The sequence below is a fragment of the Aphis gossypii genome, chromosome 1, assembly GCF_020184175.1.
Source record: "Aphis gossypii isolate Hap1 chromosome 1, ASM2018417v2, whole genome shotgun sequence".
Classification (NCBI taxonomy): Eukaryota; Metazoa; Arthropoda; class Insecta; order Hemiptera; family Aphididae; genus Aphis; species Aphis gossypii.
In genome coordinates this window covers 32,051,140-32,071,670 of record NC_065530.1, presented here as the reverse complement: position 1 = coordinate 32,071,670, position 20,531 = coordinate 32,051,140, and the positions used below count along the sequence as shown (strand labels likewise).

General features: G+C 25.2%; 1 protein-coding gene across 1 annotated transcript; it reads left to right on the top strand.

The window, feature by feature from the left end:
- The first annotated feature begins 7,405 nt into the window (after nt 1-7,405).
- On the top strand, nt 7,406-19,916 carry LOC114119524 (zinc finger protein 474-like). The gene is made up of 6 exons (XM_027981104.2): nt 7,406-7,720; nt 9,132-9,721; nt 13,766-13,885; nt 14,253-14,354; nt 16,388-16,598; nt 19,098-19,916. The coding sequence occupies exons 1-6, from the start codon at nt 7,621-7,623 to the stop codon at nt 19,247-19,249; spliced, it is 1,275 nt and encodes a 424-aa protein (XP_027836905.1). The 5' UTR covers nt 7,406-7,620; the 3' UTR covers nt 19,250-19,916.
- The last annotated feature ends 615 nt before the right edge of the window (nt 19,917-20,531 follow it).

The following is a 20,531-nucleotide window of genomic DNA, read 5'->3' as shown; positions in this document are numbered from 1 at the left end:
AATTTGTATTCAGATTCAGTAGAACCAATTTTAAGTTATTAGGTTTAATATTAAACTGATTTAAATTATTATTAATCTTAAAGATCTGTTAATATCTGTATTTATTTTTATGTTGGTTTTTAACGATTATTTTAGTTTTTAATTGAAAACCTTTCTTATAAATTTATTCTAATATTTTTCAGACATATAATTCGCTTGATATTACTTGAAATAATTTAAAACTCCAGTGCGTTCCTTCAAATATAGATTATTTTTTTATATTTAAGTTTAATAATAGATAAGTTTACTATAATAATTAGGCTAGCAACTCAAAGTTTGTTCTTCTAAATGCAAATTATCTATGTTGTACGTTTGTAATACGGAGACGAAATATTTGAGTGTAAAATTAAACAATTTATTTTTATTAAAAAAAAAATTAACTCATGTGCATTTTAAAGAAAAAATAATTGGTTTAAATAGGTAATAAAATCATTAAATAAAGTTATAAAAGTAAATTTTTGTAAACAAAAAATTGTATTTCTTTGCAGTACCTATATATAATGATGTCGCTATTATTATATTTATTAATGACTTACCATTGTTTATTTTTCAGTTTTTATTAGTTGATTTTTGTTATCATATGTATAGACACATTATTGAAAAGACACAAATATGTTTGTAGTCATATTATCACTATGTATTGGCTTATTTATCACACAAAAATATTTAGAAAACAATTGATCATTGCACCAACTTTACTGTTCAATAGAATAATACAAACTAATTCCAAGATACAATTCTCAATAATATTTACCTACTTATAAGCATATAATATTATGTATAAAATATATAAATAATATTAAAGTGTTGTGTATTATACTAGTTTTCGACCTTTGAACAATTAGGTGTATAACATAAATAATGAGATCATATAACTTTGTACATTTCTTATCTTTAATTAATATTTACATCAATATTAAATTGGAAATAAATTTAAATATACTCAAATACCTGCCGGGCTATCTCAATAACTTTAAATTAATAATTTTGATTTATGACATTGGTTTTAAAATAAAATAAAATATACCTATCTAATTCTACAAGCAAATGTTTATTGAGATGTTTTTGTATCTACAATCCACATAGGTAATATTATTATATAATAGTAATTTAAATTTTAAATACCTACCATAAGTATACTTAAGTTTTTAGTTTTACACATTGTCATTAACATAATATAAGTCTACTGTAGTAACTTGTTGGTATACTTACATAAATTTTACTGGATTATTAAAATTGATTATCATTTGTCAACATGTTTTTCTATATCCTTTTTAGTTGTTAAAAATAATATATAGAAATATTTTTTATTCAAGAACTATGGTTAGTACTTAATAAGGACACATAAAAATAACACAATTCAAGATTACTTACATATAATAACACTAACAGTTTATTGTGCATAATACTGTAGTTATAGATTGCTTAGATTCTTATATGCGAGTAGGTAAGTATTTGAATTTTCTGAAACTATAACAAAACGGAGGTTTTATTTAATGTTAGTATCTATGAAGTCGTGTTAGAGATAACATTAATTATCACACTCAAACCTATTTTGAGTTCTATAATCTATTAATCTATGATTTATAGGTATACCTATATTATATTATGTCCTTTCTTAGAATAGTTACAAGTTTATACTGATTCGTCTGTTTGTCTATATTTTAACTAGTAAACAACCTTGTCATTCCGTTGCGTTTAGTACAATTTTTGTTTAACTAATTATTTTTGTATAACATTATTAATACAATAATAATAATTATTAATTATTTATGCTTGTAGATAGATAATCGGTATAAAATCTAAGGTAGTGTGATGTCCATTATATTACTATGAAAATTTTATAGTTGTATAATTTGTAATGAAATCTTAATACTAATGAATTGTAGGAAGAATGATAACTATAATTTTTATGATTCATATAACACGCTAATTATTAGACAAAAACATATTTTATATAGTAGATATTATCGCTGTTGAGTGTGTATAATATATGAATATACTCTATACAAATCAATAAATTTAAACGAAATTTTATTCTAAAAATGTCCAAGCTTGAAATTTCAATCATTAAAAATATACCTATTACTCATAACATTATAGTCTATAGAACAAACTGAACAATATAATTATTTTTTTAACTATTTTAGTGCTTATACCTTATTAGAGTCCTTGACGGATATTGTGGGGGGACAGATCTCAAGGCATAACCTTTCCACTGAATGAAGTTGCGTGTACCCACATCTGGCACATCTACTGCAATCCCGTAGGCTAACCTATGTAAAGTTTACATAGTTTTGTTTACATAGCATTGTAAACAGTAACCATGTAGTGCGAACTACTTTAATTTGGATAATGCAAGTCCCCCCCAAAAAAATATATCTACATTCTACATACTTCCTACTTGTATCCCAACGGTATATTTTGCAAAAATTATTAGAAATTTTCGAGACGGATTTTAGCATGAGAACCAATTTAGATGCAGCTGTAAAATAGACAGGTACCTTGCTATCTCGAAAAGGGGCGTAAGTCAGCTATATAATTATTATTCATGTCACTAAAATCGATATTTGATATAAATATAGTTATTAGTTTATTACTAAGGTACGGAAATTATAGGAGCTAAAAAAGGTAAAATATTCACAAAGAAAATTGTAAAATATGTAGGTATGAAAATTAATAAATATGCAAAAAAAATATTTGAAATAAAAAAAAAGCATGTAAGTGGGTACCGATCTGCTGTACATTAGGTGCTGTGTGGATCATTATTATATATTATAGGAGTGTATTAAATTTGAATCCAATGATTTCCAAAAATTTGTATTCAATTTTCAAATATTTTGATTGGGCCAAAAAAATTTTCAGTCGTCTATAAATAGCTCAAAAAAAGTCAAAATATTTTGAAAATTAAATCATGTAAAGAAAATACCAACCTAAATAACTTATAAAATTTTCAAGTATCTACGACTTATACTTTTTGAATAATAACAAATATTTAAAATCGTTTGAGGATAAATCATTATTGTTACGCTATTTAGTCAAAATTTAAAATTCAAACGTATTTAAAATTTTTTCTATAATGATGCTTTGAGTTTTCTCTATAGCTACTTGAAGGAAAACTTATGGAAAACTTAGTGTTGTATTTTTAATCCTTAGTTTGAAACACAAAAAATTTTATGAGTTTTCAACTTCAAAATTACTTGCAAATATTCGCGTTTTCGACAGATTTCGTAAAAAATTGAACTATAAACGCTAATAAAAAATCGAAAATTTTAGTGATCTATAAATAACTTAAAAAAATTCAAACATTATTGAAAATTTAACTGTATATAAATAACACTAACATAAACATTTGGTGAAAATGTTAAGTATTTACAGTGATTAGTTTTTGAATTACAACCATATTATAAAAAAATCGATTTTTTTGAAAACTGTTGAAAAATGTTTACTTTTGACCTCTATAATGCACTAAGGATATTTACTTTGCTATCGGAAACCACCCCCAAAGTTTGAAATTGAAGCATTATTTCGACTAGTTATGCTGTACACAGACACAAAAAAAAAAATCACCCATCATTGTAAAATCAAAACATTCATAACTCCGTTCAGAATCTAAAACTAGTGATTTTTTTAATTTAAATTAAATTGTGAGTCATATATTATACTCGTATACTTACATAGTATGTATATATGTATATTACATTAAATTTGGATTAACGGTATTCTATGAAATAATTAGATCGTTTTTAAATTAATGAAACAGATTAGATAACCTAGCTATTGGTAAAGTATAAAATTAAGTTAGGTATACTTTAATCAGAAATCTTAAACAATAATATTTTTTATTACGTTAGTGTTGAATCAAATATCAATTGTATTCAGGGGCGTGCTCACGGGGGTAATGAGGGTGTCATATCCCCCCATGAACTTTTTTTCTTATGCATTGGTACATTTTATGTCTACGACAATCAACAAAACAAAATACAGTTCTCCCCTCATCATCCCAATTGGAAAGAGCTGAGTACGCCCCTGATTGTATTTATTGTATTTTACTTTACGACAGTATGAACAATGTTAATATTTCAGTTATTAGATAAGACTGACATCATAGTCGACACTCGTCCTAATTGACCGCCATAAATGTCATATATAAATTAGGTACAAACTATTAATTCTATTACTTGTTAAATATATGTGTATCTACTTTAATGGATACAAAATTAAATTGTAAGTTATAACTAGGTAGATAGTCCATATGATGCAACATATTTTTTAATACAATTTTTAATTGAAATTTTTCTTTATCTAAATATAATATAATATATAAAACGCTGTTTGTTGGTAAGCGCATAATTTAAAAACGGATAGATCGATCATACTAATTTTTTCAAAATGTAAAATAGCAGTATAATCTAAGTATGATTTTTACAAAAGAAAAATTGAAAAAATTGTTTATAAAATTGAAAATTTCAGAAAAAGTTGAGTTTTTTATGAGGCTTTTTAATGAACTTTCAATTATATACGTGTATTTGTTGCTATTTGGTATACATGTATAGTAGTGCAGATGACAACATTAAACAATACTCTAAATCACTCTCAAAACTAAATTTGTCGAGTCAGCTATTAAATATAAAAATTTATCATGGGCAATATAACGTTTGTCGAGTCAGCCAGTTTAGTTATAATATAACTGTAGCGTACTTGAATACAGTTAAAAACAAAAATAAGAGTACATCGCACATATTCGTAGTATGTTAACAAAGCTTATTCAAATAATTGTATTTTTTACTTTTTACTTTTTAGTATAGATTTTTGGGATTCAACTAAAGTGTTAATAAGAAGTTTACTGGGACATAATATGTAAGTTATTATCTGTTTTTGATTTTTTTAATTCGGATCTGCATATTAAAGAAAATCTACTACACTAGAAATATGTATAAAAAATTTGAAACCAAATTTTTATAATTATAATTATAAATAAATAGTAATATCTGTTTAAAGTAGTAATAATAAATAACTAATGATGAGTATCGAACATCAAAGTATGTAACGATTAAAGTCTTAAAGAAATGGTTTATAATTTAATTTAATTTTGAATTAAAATTAAAAATCTGAGGCTTAATTGAAATTAGTTCTGTTCTTAATTATTAAAAATCAAAAATATAAATGTGAGAGTTTATTTTATTCGTGATCAGTAAAACATTAACAAAAGGAATGATAATATTTAATATTAACTAATAATGAAAAATAGTTATTGAGGTGTAAGGACAAATCATAAACGTATATACGTACATTAGGTTACTTTAACCACAAACTCTTAAATAAACTAGTAGGTAACTACATAATAATATACGTGACGTAGATATCATACGTTACACAAAGAACTATTGTTTTAATTTTTTCACCTTGTTAAATTATTTACCATACATTAATTGTTGTGGTTTTAAATTGTTTTGGCTTTGATATCAACAGTTATTCGCATATTGTGTACTTAATTATTAAAATAATATCAAAGTAAAAAATGTATATACTATAGAATACAGAATAGATACTAGATAAATTTTTCGAACAATATATACCAAATATAAGTATTATATATTGGCATATTTTTTTATCATAGCTATGGGACATGGACAGGGAGGACAATGGCTATTATAAAAAAATAATTAAAAATTAAAAATTATAAATATATTAACGTAACATAAAATTATTTGTGGAAAACCTAACCTAAGTTTGTGTAAAATTTAAAATTAGGTTGTACCTAATTAGTTATATACCTATTATGATTTATGACGTTTGAATTTTAAAGTATATATTAAGTATACTATGATTTTTTAATACGTTTATTCAAAACATTTATTAAATATTAGTACTTTAAATTCTGATTCTGAGTAAGGATTGAATGGTAATTTATCGTAATGATTTTTTCGAGTATATCTATAAAACCTCAAAGGTTAATAAGCTGTTTGAGATGAATTATAGGAAAACTCTAATTAGTTTTTTCATTTCTTGAGTTATTTAGGTTAACTAATTCAGTGGTGTACTTTCAAATTTTGGTAGACGAAAAATAATTTTAACTACCTATAAATAATAATAAATATTTGTTCCTGCCTTGGTTTTCACTTTGGCACGGTCAAAGATAATAATTTAAACTGGGGAAGTAAGTAGTGACTAGTGAATGAAGAGTGAATAACGACCAGTGATGCAGCAAAGATTTTTTGGAGGGAGGGGGTGTTTCTTAAAAATTTTCTCATAACTGAAATTTAAATATAAATTTTACTACAACGTATACAACATATTAAATAAGATTTATAAAAAAATACACATTTCTGGAAATTGTGTCACTTGATAGAACAATTGTAACTAGAAAAAAACACATTCAACTAAACATAATATATATTATATTATATCCTAACTTTTATTTTGTGGAGACACAACTGGATCAGTTAATTCCAAAGATCTCAACGATCAGTCCTATAGAGTATAGGCCTTTAAAAATAGACTTGTGATAATACAACTCTTTGTACTATTCCAATTATACCAATGAACTAGGTATGTCTAGAAAATTATAAGCAGCATTTTTATAAAAATATTATTAATCTTCACTAATAAAATCATAAGAGTTAATTCAACTGTTTAAGAAATACTCAACTTTTGTTTATACTAAAAATATTAGCCTAACTGAACCATAAACTTATGATATGAACAATTCTAATAATAATATTTAATAATATTGAACCCTCATCAGTGATAATGATAATGATAGTGATAATTATGATTATATTTACTGGATAATATCCCAAATAATTTTCAATTAGTTTTCATATAATTTTTTTTTAAACTATGGTCATTTAATTTTTTTTTAATTCAAAATCCATTTTATAATTCAACTTAAAATCAAAATAAGTACACAAGAAAATGAGTCCAATTTAATATTGTAATAGCATTTTTAATTTATAATTTTTTAGTCTTTTTATCCACAACATGTTTTTTTATGAAGATTTCTTACATTGAATACTTAAATATTTCATGCAATAAAACTATAAACTTAAATCATAAAATTATTTTAACATTTACTATTTAGTATAGTACACACTATACTATTAAATTATTCGATCATTCATGTTGTTTTATTTTATTGAAACATAAATAGTTTTTATAAAATCAATATTGTTCACATTTGAATAAAAATTTCATAAAGATATTTAAACATAACTATACCAAAATAAAACACAGGTAATTATATTTAACCGGGAATTGTTTAAATTACACCATAAAAATTATATCTAGAAAATATAGATACCTACGTATCATATGCGAAAGGCGTAGTTTATATAGGTACAACCTGGTATCAGTTGTGTGTGTTTTCAGTTACGTTTTGCGTGTAGTCACTGACTGACGTTTGATGATGATGTGTAATGACGACTATTTTAGCCTGATGTTTTTGATGTTTTTATAAAATTAATTTAAAATGAATAACAATGGTCAAAAAAATCATTAAAATTTTATTTAAAGACAAAAACTTAGATTTATTAAATTAAATTTAAAAAATACTGTCGTATTAAATGTTTTAAAAAAAATATGAACAATTCTATGGATACTACTACTACTACTACTACTAATGCTACAACTTTGAAGTCAAAAAGATTTCCGACCATGTTCAAGAAAATAATGCTTTCAAGTTAGTTCAATAATTTTAAACAGTTTATTATAATACAATATGTTAACTGTGTTTGATATGTATATTGTATAAAAAATAAAAATACATTACTTATATTTATTCAAAAATGTATTAATAATTTTTAATGTACGTACTTATGCTTTATATTTAATGCGTTTATTTAGATTAAATTGAAATTTTATAAGTTATTGTTATTCATTTGCTAAAATTTAAAACATTATGATGTAGGTTTTTTTGACAGAATATAAGGTATTCGTGTAAATATTTATTAATTATGTCCTTTAACCTATCCTAGGGAAAACACAATTTAATTTTGACAAATGATGATATTATCTATAGATACAATTAAATTATCATTATGAGATCCCTAATCTAAATATGAGATAAATAATAATTAATAATTAGATTTATTAGTCTATAAAACAGATAAATGTCAGTTATACATTTTTAAAATTAATAATCATTTGTTTTAAATCATTTTTATGAAGTATACTCACACAATGGATACAATAATAAAATATAATTTCAAAACTGTGATTGTATTTGTAATAAGATAAATAGATAATTAAAAATAAAAATAAGACAACTATGTTTTTAAAACTACAGGTGAATAATCCATATGAAAAACCCCAAACTAATATATAAAGTAAGGTACCTTATATGCTAACAAAATCGCACAACCCATAATATTTTTGAATTTTGAATATATATAATTAGAAAAATAAGAGATTGTATAAACGATTGCAGCATTATTAACATAACTAGTTAAAATATATACATGTAATAATGTACATAGTATCTGTTTATATTTTAAATACTTTTTTAAGTTTAACATTTTTGTACTTGACTAATTATGATTAAAGTTTAAATTGTTAGCTAATACATCGATTTTTCTACACAACATCAACAAACTAGAATGTTATCCATGGTAACGGGTTATTTGTATAAAAAATGGATACAAATTTATTCTTTAAAATTAAAATAAACTTACCACATGTGACATGTAGGTAGGTAGTAACCTATAAATTGTATACAATTAATAATAAAAATTCTCTTTTTAGCAATAATATGAGATTTTTGCGTCTTAAATTTATGACTTTTATTTTCTATCGAAAACAAAAAATGCAATATAAAAATTAAACCAATAAATATGAAATCTGTACTGTAAAATGTTGATAATAGGTTTTATAATGAAGCATACAATAAAAATGTACCTATACTAATAAGAAATTTCTGATTTATAACATTCACTTTTCTAAATGAAATTTTGTGAAATTTACTCTTAATCTATATATGTATAGGTTAAATATTAAAATATAAATTATATTACATACCTATTATAATAGGTATAATAAATAGGTAATGATGTTTTATGAAATCAAAAATGTGTATTATGGTGCGCATTTTTTAGGATTAAAAACCATTTCAAAGGATGCAACTTCGGCTGTAAAATCGTCAGTCCAAAAGAAGACATCAGCCAAAAAAAAGTCAAAAACGGCAATGGTAACTGAACAGGAAGTTGTGGGTATTTCAAGGCGGCCAGACACAGCCACGTTGGGTAAACCACCGTTGGACAAGCAGACAGAGAATGGAACGGAAGTACGGCCATCAACTACAAAACGTCCGGTTTGTCAACAATTTAACAGTAGAACATACCGGGTGAAAACCAAGGACCGAAAAAGCGTGCTAAGCTTGCCAGAAGTATCTAAACAAACATCGAAGAATCGTAAAAGTTATTTACCGATTAAAGTGAAACCGATTGCTCCCACTCCACCAATTCGGCAACGTATCCAAAAGATGTCTCCGTCAAACGAACAGGAAAATGTTAAGGAGAACATTAATAGCGACAAAAAAGAAGAAAAATCTGAAGAATATAGACCAGAAAAATGGGTTCCAACGGCTGTTGGTTCAGCAAGGAAGAAAAGGCTTGTCTTGTGCTATTTGTGTGGTAAAGAATTCGGTACTGCTTCGTTGCCATTTCACGAACCTCAATGTCTCAAGGTACGCCATAATAATTATTCCCCAAGACAGTGCCTAGGGGTTATAGGTAAAAAGTATACCAATTTATTAGCATTTAAAAAATGTAAATAATTCGTATAAAAGCACTACTATAAATAGCTCTATAATAGATGTCGACAATGTCGTCTATAAAAGCTTAACTATTTCTTTTTTTAATTTGAATAAATACACTTAAATTTATATGCAAGTCCATTTATAGGCTATTTAAATATTATATTGATAGGTACAGTGCAAAAAAAAATAGTTAAAACATTATTTTTACTACTAAAAAATTTAAAAACTAAAAAGTTGACTTGGAAAAATATTAGTATTTTATTAATAATAAAAAGCAAAACAAGAATATATTCGATTTATCACGAATTTCTATTTTTATTGGGTAGGTACACTATAATTATTTATTGTCCTTGAACTTGAAATATCGTATTTTTTTTATTATATTTTGTCTCATTAGGTATTTTTTTTCATTTTAGTTTTGCATTTCAAAATATTTTTTAACAAACATTGATAAATTATACTTCGTGACCATAGCTATACATCGACATCCCCGATATGATAAATAATAATAGGTATATGCCGTTATTAGATACTAGGTATGATATTATAATATACTAAATAGGTAGGTTCTATTCTAATATCCATATTGTATATACTATTATAATAATAACAAACAATAGGTATTAAACTAATTTTTCAAATAATGAATATTATGTATTACTGTTTATGATTTTTGTAAAAAAAATGATATAATTATATTTGATTATTATAAAATTTTAACACGAACTTTCTTTGAAATTAGGTTAATTTAAATATTAATGCATGTTTCTGATGACGCATTAAATAAAAAAAAAGTTAGTCGAAACTAAAACTACCGGATACCTCGAATGTATGTGTGTTCAGTTGAATATAGGTTAAACGTGGGAAGTGAACCTACAGTGTTTAATAAAAAAAAAACATTAATTTGTACTGTTTTTCTTCGTTTATCTATATAGGAAAGTTGAATTCTTCCTTGATTATAAGTTTATTTTTTTTTCAACCTCAACTGTACTTCTATTTTTAGTATAGTTTATACTGTACACAGTTTACACAGTCAAAACACAATGCATTCAATGTGAGAGCAAAAATAATAATGGGTGTGGGTCTATATAGGTAGCTGCTTGCTCAGGAAGTCCGTAATATGTCTATATTACAGTTTTTGAAACGCTACTCCCATTGTTTAAAAGAGGATGTTATAGTACATAACGAGTATAGTTTTTGCAATAATCTGCCGGTATCAATAAAACTTATACCAAACTCAATTAATTGGGCTTAATAACACTTATACTTCGTAATTTAAAATAAATATAAAAAGTCAATCAAACAGTCACTCGTTTTTTATTAAATTTAATTCAACAATAAAATGTTATAGCGGTGTCTAACAATATATTTAAAAAGTTAGATTGGTATAATATATAGATTGTTAGATAAATAAAATAATTTTTATAGTTAACGAGAACAAAATGTAATAAAATTAAAGTTAACAAATACATTATTATTAAAATAGATTCTATACATTTTAAACTTTAAAGTGATAATATTTTGTAATAACAATGGTTAATTTATTATGATAATTTAATTGATTGAGAATGGTATATTGTATAAATAATTATATAGATTACATAATTCTCTTCAATGAACAGTATAGAAAAAATACTTAGTTTCATTAAAATCCCAACATTATACTGAACTACTGAACACTGAAATCTATGATAAGCTTACAAGAATATATGACTTTTTAACTTATTCGAAATATAATACTTATTTATAATTACATACACAAAAATTAAATCTGATTAGGTAAAAAAATATGATTTTATGCTACATTTTTATTGTAAATCAACAAGGCATGATAAATTGAAAATTTAAATTTCTTAAACTTTATTAATTATTATTTATTTAGCTTCCAAACTAAAGTATAATCAAATATCAAGTACTTTCTTACTTAAATTATATTTTCATTTATTTATTCTATAATCGATCAAATAATTATTTATAAAATAAAGTACCTAAAATCTTACATTTTTAACATTTTAATAAAATAATTGAATCAACAAAATTTCAACTGATATAAACTCAAATCATATGCGTTTTACTGTATAATATTGTTTACTGGAAAGTCTGTCGAAAACATATTTAGGAATAATAGGAAAATATTATATAGGTATATGTATATACATTTTTTTATGAGGGGAGGAGTGTCGATGTACTAGAATCAGATTGATTTTTAAACGAAAATCAATCATTATTGAGTATATAGGCCTTGAAAATTAGAAAACTAAAAACAGTCAAAACAAATAACAATCATCCATACTGACCACAACAATACCTATATATACTTGTTTTCAATCAATTATTATAACACTTCAGAAAGTTAAGAGCATGCCATAGCCAGGGCCGGATTTAGGGGAGGGCTGAGTGGGCTGCAGCCCAGGGGCCCCCCAAATTCGGGGCCCCCACAATTTTATGATATTTAAATTAGAATACAGAAAAAATATTTTATTTATATTTACACATATTTAATTAAATAATATTGAACTTTTTTTGGACATTTAAACATTTTTATTTTACTAACTATTTACTAACTAATAATAGATGTATTGACAATGAATGGTCTCTAAAAATCAAGATAAGATAGTTTATGCCGGCCGCGATCGGTGTGCACCGTCGATTGTAATAAGTAATAAGTAATAAGTAATAACTAATAATATTAGTAAATGTGAATCAACTAGCGATAATGAGCTCCGAGTCTGATATTTTAAGAAAACTTGATTTTCAAAATGTTATTGATAAGTTTGTACAAATAAAATTAAGAAAAGTTCCCGGCATTTAATTTTAATTACTTGACATTATTATTTTTAATTTTTATTATTTTTATTTATTATTTTTCATTTAATTACTTACACTGAATATTATGATAAATGATAATATTACTTAATATACTAGTTATACTCGATTTGATTATTTTTATAATTATTTATTATTAAATAGGTAGTAGTTAATTGTTATTAGTGTTACTACTACTAAACATAATAATAAATATTATTCAATAAGTAAAAAAAATATATTTCTTTGTTTATTTATAAGGGGCCCCCACAGTATATTCCGCCCAGGGCCCACCACATACCTAAATCCACCCCTGGCCATAGCTCTCACTAACCTAACCTTCAATCATAAACATACTCCCCATTACTATGCCTTATTTAACGTCAATATAGTGTTATTTAATTAGTAAAAATGGTTTCATAATAATTTATAAAATTAATGAAATTTCAAGACTTATATATATTATAAATTTAATTTTAAATGTCAGTTATATTATATTATATTGACAAGATGTTGGAGATCTAAAATGATTAATCGTATCATATAAAAATGATTGTAAGTAGAATTTTGTTGAAACCACGTTTGATGACATTTTTATAAAGTTTTGGATAGTGTTTTCCTAAGGCCTAAGTTATAGTTTAGAGGAATATTGAACACAATAAAAAAAAAATACTTTTTCAAATTGTTATCTAAATTCTACAGACTTGATATTGCAACTTTCCTAAATTCAATCATTAATAATAATAATATGGCTCACCGTTACTTTTTTAATTTTGAACTTTTTTACTCAAAAATGTATAGGGAGAAAGTAAAAAAAAAAAATAATTAAAAAAAATTGTAATGCGTACCTATACAATTCAAATGTCTATATTATGTTGTATTACTTTTACATACTACATATATTATTATTTTAATGTATTTTATGTACCTATATACGCTTCTATTCTTCAAACGTATCATATATAATACTATTGATTTTGAATTGACATTGAAACTATAAAACATTTAACATAATATATACTATAAACGTATATATATATATATAGCATTATAAAATAGGAACTTCACAATAATATCTCTAAAAACTATTGGTAAATGGACGAATAATTACTGTAAAAAATAAATATTCTTAAATTCGTTAATGTCTAAATATATTTTTTTAAATAGAAATGGACCCAAGAAAATTCTCGATTACCAGAACATTTACAAAGAACTATGCCAAAGAAACCAGAAAACCAAACTATTTCTGTTGATGATTGGAATCAGTTAGCATGGGAAGCCACTCAGGTATAATAAACTAAAGAAAAATTAAATTTCTAGCCAAATCATATTATCTTAAAAGTCAATACATAGTGTTGAAGTTCGATGAACTGAAAACCAACTCTGCAACGAATGCGAGTGGGTAGAAGTCATGACTCATATGATGCAGTTAATTCATTTATGGTATAATCAACTATTATAACTGGTTATACGCTTTATTTGTACGCCCAAACATTGGTGTACATACGAAGGTGTATATTATATATATATATAGTCAAACAATGACAATTTTTAATTCAAATGGTAAAATGATACGGCTTTTTTAGATAGATAAATTGATGACATTTCATATTAACAAAACCCTTAGACATATTATAATGCATTATTATTGCAGTCAAATTTGGTACCATGCGATTTTTGCCAACGGAAGTTCCTAGCAAACAGACTCGAAGCCCACGCAAGAGTTTGTATTGAATCCAAGAAAAAAACAGTGCCGGTAAGTGGATAATCATTAAAAATATTGCTGGGTGTACTTTAAATTTGCCAACTTCTAAACTACCTATTGATAATCTGACGATTGATGAGTGATTAGTTCTTTTAATTTACGTGTTATGATAAATATAAGCAATATTTATTTTAGATATTCATTTAATGTATTTTTTCTATTGAGAACCATGCAAATGTATTCTACTATAGGTATTCGTAGGTTGTATAATATTTTGTAACCATACTTTATGTTTTGAAATAAATAAATAATAAAATGTTGAGACATTAAAAAATATCAATTTATAACTACTAAAATTATAAATCGCTTATTCGATTGTCATAAAATTTTTTTTTGTCTGACGTTAATTAGGTATATAATAAATTACCATGGTAAAATATTTGAGGAGACCAAATATAATGCATATTATTTTCCTTAATCTTTGTCTAGGTCAATTACGTCATTTCATAAAATTTATGCAGATTTAATGCACCTATAATATAATATGGCGTATATTGTATATAGGTACATAAATATAAATATTATACCTACATCTTATTGCAAGTAGGTAATAAATAAAATATGTTAAATTATTAATAATAATCCAGCAGTTAATTTTTTACAAATTTTATATACTATATAATATAATAAATGACTAAATATACAATATAATATACCCAAGGAAATTTTTTAAAGATAAATACTCATTTTCTCTAAAAATATTAACGTTATTACATGTTAATATTATCTTTTACATAATTTGAACAGACCTGTGAGTCAAGGATAAAGAATATTCTGCAAAATGTTGATCCACAACTAGTGATCATTTAAACTTAATTAATAGGTTCCTGAATAGCAGTAAAATATAGCCATAGGAATAAAAGTCTGAGTAAAAAATGCCCCTATTGTTATTTATTAAAGAACAAAAATAACAGGTAAAAATATTTACTATCATTATAAAAAATTGTTATCATAATTTTCAATTGAACTACACTCGTAAAAATGAAAGCTGTTAAGTCGATTATTTAAATTTACATCCTTGAAACATTTTGAACTAGACAGTCTTAATAAAGGTACAGAAATACACAAAATACAAACTGCGTACAGTAAAACATGGCCATACTAGAATATTAATTTTAAACTATGAAGAACGACCGGCAGTTTTCATATAATTGTATCATCCGCAACGATATTATTTCGCATGCCAATATTAAATGTATATCTTTTCAGTAAAAACGTCAAACTCAAGTATACAAAGAATAATATTGTAAAACTAATATATTATATCCAAACAACGTATCTAAGTTATCATTAATTATAAAAACGTTACACGTATTTTCTTATAGGTACCTATATACATTTAAGGCATCATCGTGACGTCGTAGCTAGGTATTAGGTACTTATAGACACATACTTATAAACAAGTTATATAAGTATAAATAGTATAATGTATAATAATACCAGGTATATAATATAACGAAATCGTTTATCGATCATCTACCCTTACATAAACAACAAGGGTATAATAGAAGAAGAAAAAGTATGAACATAATGTATTATTAGTAGGTATATGCATATATTTATTATCATGTATTAAGTGCGCTGAAGTCGTCAACGTTGCGAGGTGTGTGGTATAAGACGACCGTATAGAACTCCTACTAGTTTACTCTATTCTAAAACTTTTAAAAAAATGTCTTTTACATAATTGTCAAAAAAAAAAAAAAATTCTAAAAATGTATGTTACCTACATAAATTATAATTATATACCTATTATAAAAATGAAAAAAGTAATCAACTTGAAAATTATAGTTGATTATAGAAAATTTTTCTTTTTTTATTACTTATAATTATGTAAAAAAATATTTTCAAAAACTAAACGTTTTTGAAATAATGACGATAAAAATATTACTATGTTCAATAAATAGTAATAATAGGTAATACATATTTTTATAACTATGCAAGGTACACCGTCGTTTTGTCTAGTCTAGTTAAATTTTTATACAGTAAAACGTAATACCAACAATATAATATTCCGTTTTTGACAGCCGCCGAAATTACCTACTAAAACGGCAGTAATCATGGACAGGCCAAAAAAGAAACCGGCGCCGTGTTACGTGTGCGGTCGCCTGTTCGGGACCGCGTCCATAGGGATTCACGAACCTCAGTGTCTGATCAAGTGGACCCGAGAAAATGATAGCTTAGCACCGCATCTCCGACGACCTGTACCCACTAAACCGGAGGTGATCATCGACGAAGGTAATGTGATACACTATTGTGTTTGGCGTATAATGTACCTAAGCTAGGTACCTATATTATAATAATGTATATAGCAACAGTATCTACTATATCCGGCACCCATATAATTTCTTAAGTCTGTGTTTAGTAAGTAGGCATATGCAGAATGAAAGGGCATTACACACTATCTATAAAATTTGATATTTAATCAGTTAACTTTTGATATTTTTAAAAAACAGTGTTAATATTATTTTAGTTAGGTAATTAAAATATAATGTTTTTACAAAAAAATATCTAATTTTTTGGAACGCATGTAAACTCCGCCACTGAAAAAAATCAGGTAAAATTGAGTTCATGTAAACTCCGCCAGTAAAGAAAATCAAGTAGGTAGTACCTATTATAAAATAATACGATATATTATTAAAAAAAAATTATAAAATAATATAATATCATATTGTTCACATTAAATATTTAAATCATAGTAAAAAAATCATAATACCTAAATAATCGTTATACCTAATAACATACAATCATATTTTTCATAATATTAATTAATAATCGTCCGCATTAAATATTTTAACTATAGTAAAAAAATCATAATAAATAATTGTTATACCAAATAATCCAAAAATATATAGTTAGGTATATGTCATATACTCATATATGTAAACTAAAATGATGTGATACAATTACCTACAATATTTTTTTTTTAAATTCGAATTTTGAAACTGGTGGAAAAAAAATTGGCGGAGTTTAACATTAGACCTTTTAGTACCTTTTTATCTTAACCAGTATTCTAGCGGAGTTTACAATCATCCAATTTTTTGAACTATTTTTCTTTAAAAGTTTCTCACCTTTTTTAAATTGTAAGCATATTTTTATTTCATATTCTAGAGCACTCTCTTAAAAAATGTTCCAAGTACTTACATTATAAAAGTATTAAACGAAAATTTGAAAATGTCATGTAATACATGATCATTATGATCACATTATTTACATTTGGTCAAGTGCAACATAAGTATCGAGGTTACTTATCTAATATTTGCTGATCAGATTCCCACGCTAAATGTTAATCCAATTTTTTAAATTTAATAAGTAACTATACGCATTATAAGTCTAGGTAAGTAATGTTTAAAAAATGAAAACTTAAAAAATCATTTTTTTTTTAAATTCAAATTTTAAAATAAATAAGAACATTTTCTGGTTAAAATTAAAAAAAAATTTATTCAATTTATTAAAAATTTACCAAATTTAGAGCTATTGGTAATATGATGTTGTGTACATAGTTGTATTTTTTATATCATTTCTACAATAAAATACTATTTAAGTATTAGTGTGTATAGGTTTAGGTACCTATCATAATATTCGTTTTAATCAAATAGCTCTTATTCAGTATATTTTAAACAATTTACACCAACTTAGGTTATTACCAACCACTAACACATCAAAAACAAGAATGTAACATGACATTGTAACTAATAGCAGTTAAAAATTGTACCAAAGTATAAAACATCAGTCTTCACAAAATACTATGAAAAACTCAATTTATAAATAGATAGGTATTCATTTTGTTCTCAAGTTATCGAGTTTGACTCTAAATAAATTGTTTACGGACTTATCATGGTACCTACTTACCTATATTTGAATACTTTTTTGCATGTCGGTGTTACGTGTACCGATGGCATGACGATTCTCCATTCAAAATTTCAAACAAAACACTCATTTAGTTAACGGCTTCAAATGTAATTTAGATAATTTAGGTAAACTAGATATTTGTACGTTGTATAGTTATAACTTATAGACAATTATAGTCAGGTTATAAATGATGTAATAATGATTAAATCGAGTATCTAAATTATGTTTTAGTTTCGTGAACGATTTTAAATCAAAAGAAATTTTAAGCCAATAAATGTGCAGTGTAGGGTACATTAACCTAGGTAGTAGGCAAGGTGGATATATATATATATATATATCCACCTTGGTAGTAGGTAAACTATTTATCTGCTACGTTAACGAATAATACCACGGTACATTAAGAACAAAGCTCAAACACTCAAAAATAATGTATAATACCAAATTAATAAAGGTAAAAGTGCAATCCTAGTTAGTATCCTACCAATGTTTTTTTGCGCACTAACCAAGGAAGGTGTTAGGTTCAAATCTCTAATATTAGATCTAAGAAAGTAAGAAATCCTCATAAAAATGCAATAATCAAGACAATGTGTGAGTACCTCTCTACCAAATACTCAATGGATCTAATTTAGTAAATGCCCATTTATCATAATTAGCATGAAAATACGTTTGATAATTAATTTGTGCACAGAATATAAGAACTTACCATTTATCCATATTATAATTTATATTACTATTATTAATCCAATAGCATAGATGCCATAAAAAGTCAAAAAATTCGGACTTTATTATAATTACTAATCATATATTTGATGTAATCATATTACATTGTTATTTGTTAACGAATATTGGAAAATAATAATTACATCGTTGCGGTACGTTTTTCAGCGACGGGCAAGGTGGACCAGCGGGCTACCAGAGAAGAGCACTGGAAATCGTACTTGTCACAACTTGTGCCATGCGATCGGTGCAAACGGACATTCGACCCTGACCGGTTGGAGGTGCATCAGAGAAGTTGTAAAGGAGTGACGAATAAATAAAAAGTTATTATTAAAACTTGAAGCATTGATAGTTGATACATGCGTAAATTATAATATTATTCACGAATCACGATTGTCATAATTCTCGTCAAACTCCTGTTTTATTAATTAACTAAGGTGGTACTTACTATTATATAGATCTTCTATGCAATAATAAAATAAAATCAACCCAGCCCAACCATTTTAAAAATCAGAGAAAACCATCTCATGATTTTCCGTCTTTACCCTGCCGATTGATGTAATGACATCATTGTAGTGATCGTTCAGCGTTCTTTTATTTGTCGTACCAGAATAAATCGCTTCAGATTACATATATTTCCTATAACTACCCACTCAATGATTTATCGATGATAGTTGTAAATTTCACCTATGGGTACCTAACATAAAATTATGAAAGAATTCAAAAATTGTTAAATTATTAATTTAATTGCTGGCATTAAATAATTTATAATTAATTACGAATACAATTATCGTATCTGTAACACTGAAAAAATAATTGAACTCTGTATGAGCAAAATACAACATAACATTTTTACTGTGAATAGTATTAGCCTAACTAGATAATAATTGTTTATTACTATGTATAATACACTGAACAGTTTAATAAAACAACTGTTTTCCTATAAATGAGTTTTTGCAATAATAAAATCATGTTTTAAATTAACAATCTTATGTATATGACTATCAATCAAATACAAGGCACTTATTTATTTAAATCAATATTATAATTATATTGACATTAACCAATATTTTCACAAAAATATAGCAATTTTAAACCATTGAATTACAAGAACACAAGGTTAGAAAAGTATTGCAAGTCTTTAATGGGCAATTTCAAGCATTGAGTGTGATATGATGTGCTGGGACTGTGAAGGGGGTGTAGGGTAGTAGTAAGGAGTATGAGAGAACCTTGTAAATTCACTTCTGACAAATTTTATTGCATAAATTGAATCATAGAGTATCGAATAGCTTTAATTTTTTAAGTATTACACTAGAGCGATAATAATAAATTTATGTATTAAAACTATCCTTTAATTTTATTATTCTTCAAGGCTCAAAAAACACTATCGTTGTATATTATCAGTTGTGGTGATTTTAAAATACAATTTCATTTTAAAGGAAAAAATAAAAAATAAATACCAAATTATATATATAAATACATTTAGAGTATTATTATTTCTTTTATGTATTTTAAATACATACTAGTATCATTTTGAGTTTATACTGTAATACTATAGATGTATACTGATAAACTGATTTCTCAAAATTAGTTGTAAGACAC

Coding starts and splice junctions, on each gene's coding strand:
- LOC114119524 (XM_027981104.2), top strand. CDS start 7,621: ATGAACAATTCTATGGATACTACTACTACTACTACTACTAATGCTACA. Junction 14,355..16,387: donor CCAAGAAAAAAACAGTGCCG/GTAAGTGGATAA, acceptor CGTTTTTGACAG/CCGCCGAAATTACCTACTAA. Junction 16,599..19,097: donor GGAGGTGATCATCGACGAAG/GTAATGTGATAC, acceptor TACGTTTTTCAG/CGACGGGCAAGGTGGACCAG.